Source organism: Psammomys obesus, unplaced genomic scaffold (assembly GCF_907164565.1).
Source record: "Psammomys obesus unplaced genomic scaffold, mPsaObe1.curated_primary_1811, whole genome shotgun sequence".
Taxonomy (NCBI): Eukaryota; Metazoa; Chordata; class Mammalia; order Rodentia; family Muridae; genus Psammomys; species Psammomys obesus.
The window spans coordinates 19,311,679-19,319,957 of NW_026585504.1; the positions used below are offsets into that span (position 1 = coordinate 19,311,679).

The window sequence follows — 8,279 nt, forward strand, 5'->3', positions numbered from 1 at the left end:
CTCTCTCTCTCTCTCTCTCTCTCTCTCTCTCTCTCTCTCTCTCTCTCTCTTCCTCCTCTCTCCCCGTGCCTCTGCCAAGCCCCTCCACACCGGCTTTATATGTGAGGGCCGATTTCCCGCAGACATCATTGTTATGATGGCTCATTTAATCAAACTGTTTAATTGCTCTGGTAATCACTATCATCATCACAGGTGCTCAATCATTCATCATTTTTGGAGGGCTTTATTGACCTCCGGAGCTCATTCCCCAGCCCTAGGAAAACGAGGCCAAATTTCCGCAGACTCCTCTCGGAGTCTCGGCAGGCAAGGGGTCTTAGCTAGCTTGGGATGCCCGGAAGCTTCAGAAGAAACCAAGAAGATGTCAAAGAGGGAAAAAAAAGAAAAAGAAAAAAAGAAACAGAAAAAGAAAGAAAGAAAAAAAATCCCTCCACTCCCCCCCCCCGTCTCCTCTCTCCCTCCATCTCTGTCTCTGTGTGTGTCCGTCTGTCTGTCTGTCTCTCTCTCACACACAGACACACACGCACACACACTCCACTTTACTCTTCCTAACCACTCCCATCCACCCCCGCCCCCCACGAGAAAGTCCAGTCCAAGCCACCCGAGCTGGAGGCGCCGCTTTGCTGCGTTACAGAATGGGTTCAGAGTTGGGGAGGGAGGCCGCGGTGGAGCAGCACACTCTGTGTGCGGGGTCTCTGGGCCCGGGGCTGGGAACCCAGGGCAAAGGGGTGAGAAGTTGGGGAGAGGGCGCGCTTCCCGTGCGCGGCTGGGTCGAGCAGCCAGCTGCCGGGTGGCGGCGGGGCGAGCCCGGCCCCGCGCGCCGGGTGACCGAAGCTCCGCCCCCAGCCCTCCGCGGGGCCTGATTGACGCGCAGCCGCGGGGAAACAGCAGCTCGGAGGTAAAGCCAGCTGGAGCTGGGATTGGGCGGGACCCCGGCCAGAACGAGTTTCTATCAAAACCTTGTCTGCTATTTACCTTCCTAACCCCACTCGCCTTCCTTCTCCTTGGGGGGGGGGGGGGGAGAAAGTTCCTCCTCTCGGGAGCCAGGGCCATCATCCCCTTCCAGAGAAACCTGCCCGGGGTAATTAACTCGGCCCTTAGCCCTCGCTACCGCTGACCGGCCGCTGCGCCCGGGGGCAGCCACAACAAAGCTGGCCGGCTAGCTCCAGCCACTCCTCGCGAGCATCTCCTCTCCTCTCTGCTTTTTAACCTCTCTCCTCCAGATCCAAACCCACTTTAGAGGCGCACAGCGGGCGAGCGCTCTCTCTCTCTCTCTCTCTCTCTGTCTCTCTCTCTCTCTCTGTCTCTCTCTCTCTCTCTCTCTCTCTCTCTCTCTCTCTCTCTCTCTCTCGCACACAGTCCGCTCCGCCGTCCCGGTAAACAACAAACAACTCCTTCTCCGCTAACTCCTACCCGACTAACTCTCACCCCACTTCCTCCCTCCAGTTTTCCGCCCAGGACCCCCTCGACTCCCGGAGGTGGTCCACAGTCTACGGGGACCTACGCTCGGAGTTCAGCTGCTCCCATCTTGTAGTAGGAAAGAAAAAAAAAAATGAAATGAATGTTGACAACAAGGGGCTCGGCGTCTGCACGAGGAGGAGGAAGAAAGTACCACTTTACCAACAGAGAACAACAACAAGAATAACAACAACAACAACCAATAATAATAATAATCTAGCCCGGCGGCGGTGCGGTCGGCCGGGCTTGCTGCTCTGCGTGCTCGGCGGCAGAACTCGGGACCTAGCCATCCGCCGGCAGGAGAGGAAGGGGACCGCGGAATTGACGCGAACAAAAGCCAAAGCGCCATGCCCAAAATCCCCAGCGCGACCCAGTTAGGCAGGAGCCAAAAGGAATGGTGGGGAAATAAACTGGAAGTAAGTTGAAAAAAAAAAAAAATCAAGAGGAGCCGAGGCTGTACCGTACTGTACTTTCCCTGTGGCTTTCTGCAGTTTTCCCTGTCTGCGCTCTCCCTGTCCTCTTCCACCTCTCTCTTCCTCCCCCCCATCTCCAATCACGCGTGTTCTCCCTCTCTCTCTCTCTCTCTCTCCCCCCCTCTCCCTCTCTCTGTGCCTCCCTCCATCCCTCCCTCCCTTCCCCCTCTCCCCCTCCCTCATCCCCCCTCCCTCCCCTCTTCCTCCCCCCTCCCTCGCCGTCCCCCTGGAGAAGCAGGCTTGCTGATTTGCTCCGGTCGTCCCCGCTCCAGCCTCCCCTCCCCCCCCAGCGGCTCCCCCCCACCCCCCGCCCGCCCGCCGCCGCCGCCGCCGGGGCCGTCCGACCGCACTCGCTGCATATCAGAGGCTCCGCGCCGCGCGCTCCTCCTCGCTCCAGCTCCCCGCTCCCGGGATGTGTCTCCGCCGCGCGCCGGGCTATGGCCACCGCGACTTCCGGGTTCCGTCATTCCGCTCTCCCGCCGCCGACCCGCGCCGCCAAACTGAGCCTCTACTATAAGCCGGGCTGCAGCCAACCTGCCAACACCTACTGACACTCACTCATCTCCCCGGGAGAGAGAGAGAGAGAGAGAGAGAGAGAGAAAGAGAGCGCGAGCGAGCGGGCGCGAGTGAGAGCGAGCGAGGGAGAGACAAAATACCTAGCAGAGAAGGGGGGAGGAAGTCCAATTTTTTTTGCAAACTATTCATTTTTTTTCCTTGATTTTTCCCCCCCTCCTGGCTTTCTTTGAACAATACTTTAAAGAGAGAGGATCGTATTAGAGCTATTTTGGGGCAAAGCTAAGAGGGGGGGAGGGGGGAGGAAAGATTCAAGAAGCAGAAACCCCTCGCGGAGTTTTACTGGAAGAAAAAAAAAAAAAACAAAAAAACGGGTCTGAAAGATTGCTCCTCTTCATCATCATCAACCATCATTCATTCACTACCTTGACATTCCGGGCTTTGATTGACAGCTGGAGTGGCAAAAAGCCATGAAACTCGACAGTTCGGTTACATGTGGGCTGCTGACTGGCCGCTCATAACCTTCAGTTCGGGGGCTTGACAAATTTTTTTTTCTTCTTCTTTTTCTTTTTCTTTTTTTTTTTCTTTTTTTTCTTTCTTTCTTTTTTTTTTTTTTTTTTTTTTTTTGGCAACTGAGAGATCAAGAAGAGAAAGAGGGGCAAAGGAGGACCGAAGAGGAGCAGGAGGGGAGGGGGAGGAGGTGGAGGAGGAGGAGGAAGATCAGGAGGAGGAGGAGAAAGAAGAGGAAAAAAAAAGAAAGAGAGAGAGAAAAAGAAGAAGAAATACCATTGAAAAAAATTCTTCGTTTTCTTGACCGGGCTTCCCCTACCCTCCCCCCTAAAAATAACATTGGAAAATTGGGAGAAGTCTCCTTGGTTTGGAAAAAAAAGAAAAAAAAAAAAAAAGGACTCTTCAACCTAGCTCACTTTCTTATCCGGACTGGGACATTAAATAGACGACACTTCCAGGAGTTTATTGGAGCGCAGACTGATGGCGCAAAGGGTAGGTTTAAATCTCCAACACTTACCTCGATATAAATCCTCTCCTACAGGGCCCTGCCCCGCGCCTCCTCTCCCTCCGAGCCGGCTGCCGCCGCCGCCGCTGCTCCTTCGGTGATGGCGGCCAGTCTTTAAAATAATAATAATATAAGAATAATAGTAGCAAAATTATTCGCCGGCTTCTTTTCACCACCCCCCCCCCGGGCTTCTGCGTGTGTGTGTGTGTGTGTGTGTGTATGTGTGTGTGCGTGCGTGTGTGCGTGTCTGGGCGCGCGTGTCCCAGCGCTGTTGCGAGCGGGCGGGCGGGCAGCGAGTGCATGCGAGTGGAGTGGAGTGTGTGTGTGTGTGTGTGTGTGTGTGTGTGTGTGTGCGCGCGTGTGTGCGTGTGCGCGCGCGTGTGTGCGGTGTGCGTGTGTGGACGTGTGTACAATTGTTACTCGCTTTCGCCTGGCTCCAGCTTTTTTTTTTTCTTCTCCCCCATCCCAACCCCCCCGGCGGCGCGATTCCCCGGCTTCTCCTCCTGCCGCCGCCGCTGCGCCCCTTTCCGCCGCTTGCTCGCGCGGCTCCAGGCGGGCGCGGGCTGCGGAGGAGCCGCCGCCGCCGGGGCCGCGCCGCCTAGACTAGCCTGGGCCGCTTGTTTTGTCTCTGAAATTGACAAGGACGCGGGGAACCCGCTGCTAGATAATGTTTCTGGTAACTTTTACGCTATTCCTCTCCACCCTCTGCTCCCAGCCCCCCGGGGAGGCACCGGTCCCAGCTTCCCCCTGCACTTTGGCGTTCTCGGCCTGATTTTTTTTTCTTCTTCTTCTTCTTTTGCTCCCTTCTCGTTATTTTGTTTCATTTCGCCCTTTGATTTATTGGATCTCCTGGAGGAGGCGAAGGGAGGGGGCTAGGGGTGGGATCCCGGGTTTTCCTCAGCTTCTCCCTGGGTTGGCTCGCTGGGGTTCTTGCAGCCTCCGGCGGGAGCCGGGCCTCCCGGCGTCCCCGGCCTCTCCGCCTTCACCTCCCTTCTCTGGATGCCGGTCCTCAGCTCAGACTTTTTCCATTTACAACGTTACAGACCTCCTCTCCCAACTTTCAGCTGCGTGGTTTCTGCTGGTTTGGTTTGTAGTGTGTTCAACTTGTGCAGGGTACTTTTTCTTCTTTCTCACTTTGTTTTTATTTCTCTCTCTCTCTCTCTCTCTCTCTCTCTCTCTTTTGCTCTCTCGCTCTTCCCCCCAACCCTCGGTCTTACTCCCTCTCCCCCTCATCTCTACCCCATTCCCTCTCCGCTCCGGGTTCCTTCGCCTTCCTGCCCCTGCCCTCCTGGGTTTCCCTCTTACTCTCTGTGCCACCGTCCCCCCCCCCACTCCCACCCCCCTGTGCCGGGCTCTGACAGTACGATGAGCTGCCCCATTACGGCGGGATGGACGGAGTAGGGGTTCCCGCTTCCATGTACGGAGACCCTCACGCGCCGCGGCCGATCCCCCCGGTTCACCACCTCAACCACGGGCCGCCACTCCACGCCACGCAGCACTACGGCGCGCACGCCCCGCACCCCAATGTCATGCCTGCCAGCATGGGATCTGCTGTCAACGACGCCTTGAAGAGAGACAAGGACGCGATCTACGGGTAAACCGACCCCCGGACCCAGCTTACTGTGTGTGAGTGTGCGTGAGTGCGTGTGTTTGTCTTTGGTGGTGGTGGTGGTGGGATGGACAGGGAGGCTAAGTGGGGACTTAATTCTGCACGGGCTTGGGGGGGAGGTTGCTGCTTGCAATAGAGAGAGACAGGGAGGAAGCTCTTTGGGCCGCTTGAGCGAAAGACCAGAAGACAGAACCTTCCCTACTCCCTCGGTTCGGCCTCTCCAGACCCCACAGTCCTGGATGAGGACTGAGTCCTCAGATTTTGCTGGCCCGGCCTTCTCCCCAAGGACAAGATTCCTGGCCAAAAGACGCACGGCTGGTTGTCTCAGGCTGCCTAGCAGAGGCCTGGACTAAGAGGAAAGTTTTCTGCAGCCGAGGAGAAACTTCCAGTTCCTTTTCCTTTCTTCCTTTCTCCCACTCTTTCTTTCTTTCTCTTCCTCCCCTCCCCTTTCGGCTTCCTACCGAAGGCCTGGGAGTCACTAAACGCAGCTTGAGCTGGAATCAGGGCAGCTTCTGTCGGCCAGGAAGTCCTAATCACTCACTTCTTAATTCTCTGTAAATAAAGGGGGCAGAGCTTGAAGTGCAGCCGGGTGGAAGAGACGGCCGCCTGCACACTGCCGTTCTTGGGGCGGGGGGGGGGGGGGGCCAGGGAAATGGCTGGAAATTATTTTATATTCGCAGAGCTCGGGGAGGGGTGGCCGAGCATGGTCCCAAGCTTGTACTACCCGGGCTCTTCCGGCCGAGGGTAGGTGGGGAAGGCGGCGGGATGCCGAGGGGAGGGGACAGTGGGTAAACAGCAACTGAGCCTAAAGCCTGAGGCCTCAAGCATCCCGAGGTGTAGAGCCAGCCGCTTGGAGGAACACAAAGGGCGAATGCGCCCGGCACGTACTCTTCCAAGTTTGGAAACGCCGTTTATTTATGCTGGTGCGCGGCAAAGCCGGGGGGGGGGGGGGGAAATGTGGTCTTTGGAAGGAAGCTCTTTCTTGGTTTAACATACTTATTATTTGGGCCCTACCCCTGGTGCTTTACTGGAAACAGAGCAAACACGCTTCTAAAGCGAAGGGTGGTGGAGAAATGAGAACACTTTCTCAAAACTGGGAAATGTCACTCTTTGGTGGACGTAGGTGAAGCCCCTCGGCCTTGTTTGAAATGCCCGTTAGATCCATTCGGGTTTGGGGCCGTGGAGAGAGGAGGGTATCAAATAGCGTTCCCCGTCCTGGGTTGGTGGCAGGCGCCTCTGAAGTGAGGAGTGGGGTCAGGATCTACTCCGAGCTCTAAAAATTGTCCGGGCTTCTTGGTTATTTCATTACGTCCCAAATGAGTATGTGTCAGACTTGGAGGGCCAAAGTGGCCCGGGGGTGGGAGGGTGGGGGGCTTCCCAGAGCTGATCAGAAAAGACCTGTGAACCGAGGGGGGGGGGAAAGCCATGCTGTTTCCCTTTCTGTTTGTGGCCCAGGCTTGGCTGACTGAGGGTGCAGTGTGTTGCGTGCCTGCTGTGGTTAAAGAAGAAATGCAAACCCTCGAAACTTGTTGATTACAGTTCTCACTCCTTCCCCTCTGCACCCCGTCTCCGTGCGTGTGTCTCTGCGTGGCGCTGCCCGTTAGGCACCCGTTGTTTCCTCTGTTAGCGCTGGTCTTTGAGAAGTGCGAGCTGGCGACCTGCACTCCCCGGGAACCCGGAGTGGCCGGCGGAGACGTCTGTTCCTCCGACTCCTTCAACGAGGACATCGCGGTCTTCGCCAAGCAGGTCCAACCTTCTTGACCGGCTCGCCCCCACCTCCATCACACACACACACACACACACACACCCTCCCCAACCCCCAGCCGCCCTTCACTCTCCCTCCCCTCTCCTCCAAGCTTGACTTGAAAGAGGAGGAAAAGGCTAGACACCCGATCTGCTCCTCTGGCCCACTCGGCGCTCCGCGCCTCCTCCCCATCCCTCAGCCTGGAGGCGAATTGGAAACGGAGATAAATATGGGTGTTTGTTTTTCCCCCCAGCCAGGAATACAGGGGCTCGACCCTCGAATTAAAGTTGACCTGCTCCTAATCTGGGGCTTGGCCTTTTCCCCCGCCTGCAGCTACTTGAACAAGAATTGGGGAGAAGGGCTGGGAGGGACCCCAAGAGTGCCCTCGGGCACCAGGGTGCTGGAGGTGGTGAGAGCCGGGCTCTGGCCTGGGTGCAGAGGCGGGTGCTGAGGTCTGCCAGCCGCCTTAACCTACCCCGCTACCTCTGGAGTAGGACACCGCCCATCCCACCGGGTCAGGACCTGAAGGCCCTGCTGTTTCTCCACCGGCCCCCCTCACTTCAGACACCGATATGGTTCTTGGATTTTATCAAAGCCCCCTGCCCTCTCCTCTGCCCCTGCCCTTCCAGGGTACCGGGGTCCCACAGTCCAGATCAGTCGCCGACAGGATTTTTTTTTCTTCTTTTTAAATGGGCCGAAGACTCAATTCTGACTTTCTCTGCTTCCCATAGGTTCGTGCTGAAAAGCCTCTTTTTTCCTCAAACCCAGAGCTGGATAATTTGGTAAGGCTCGCTGTTGTGTTTGTTTTTTGTTTTTGTTTTTGTTTTCTCTTCTCCTCAGCCTCGGGCCAGATCCCCAGCTCAGTCTCACCCATTTGCTCCTGGAGCTCCAGGGAATTACAGCAGAACCCTCCTAGGGGAAAGGGGGGGTACCTATTTAGAGCCCCTAGGGTGGTGGGAGCGAGCCGGGGGAGGTAGGACCTTAGGGGATGAGGAGCCCTCCGAGGAAGCAGCGGGCGCCGTGGCGCCTAGCCGGTAGAGATGCTTCTCAGGTCTCGGCCTCGGAGTAGGCGGCTAAAAGGGAGTGATTTCCTCTGCGGGCAGGGACCAGCGCTGGAGTCCCAAGCTGCTGCTCTTAAGGAAATAACAGCTCGTATGGACTAGGGCTGGCTGTGAGTGGGTTGGGGGTGAGGGGCTCTCCGGGCGCAGGCCACTTTTGGGTGCGATTCTTTTGCTAATTTGCAGGATTTCAATATTAAAAGTACTTAAATCCGCTTTCAAAGGCCCTGCTTCCCCATTCATCTGGAGTATTTCCTTCTTCTGAGAGGAGGCTTGCTCCGGGTTTGTTGTTCTAAAAAGCCTTTCTGTCCAAAGAATGTCTCCGCTTCTCTTCTCTTCTCTTCTCTTCTCTTCTCTTCTCTTCTCTTCTCTTCTCTTCTCTTCTCTTCTCTTCTCTTCTCTTCTCTTCTCT

At 56.4% G+C, this 8,279-nt stretch overlaps 1 protein-coding gene across 7 annotated transcripts in view; it reads left to right on the forward strand.

Annotated features, from left to right (window-relative positions):
• The first annotated feature begins 692 nt into the window (after window positions 1-692).
• The window catches only part of Meis2 (Meis homeobox 2), a 204,561-nt gene continuing 196,974 nt past the window's right edge, over window positions 693-8,279 (forward strand). For 2 of the 7 annotated variants that reach the window (XM_055598825.1, XM_055598831.1), the window contains exons 1-4: window positions 3,151-3,443; window positions 4,818-5,050; window positions 6,670-6,811; window positions 7,541-7,591. In XM_055598825.1, the coding sequence (XP_055454800.1) occupies window positions 3,432-3,443; window positions 4,818-5,050; window positions 6,670-6,811; window positions 7,541-7,591 (438 nt within the window). In that variant the 5' untranslated portion in view covers window positions 3,151-3,431. Of the gene's footprint in view, window positions 896-1,015; window positions 1,079-1,443; window positions 1,872-3,150; window positions 3,444-3,589; window positions 4,133-4,817; window positions 5,051-6,669; window positions 6,812-7,540; window positions 7,592-8,279 lie in introns of those variants that run through there. The other 5 variants (XM_055598830.1, XM_055598816.1, XM_055598819.1 and 2 more) reach the window with 5 other exon arrangements.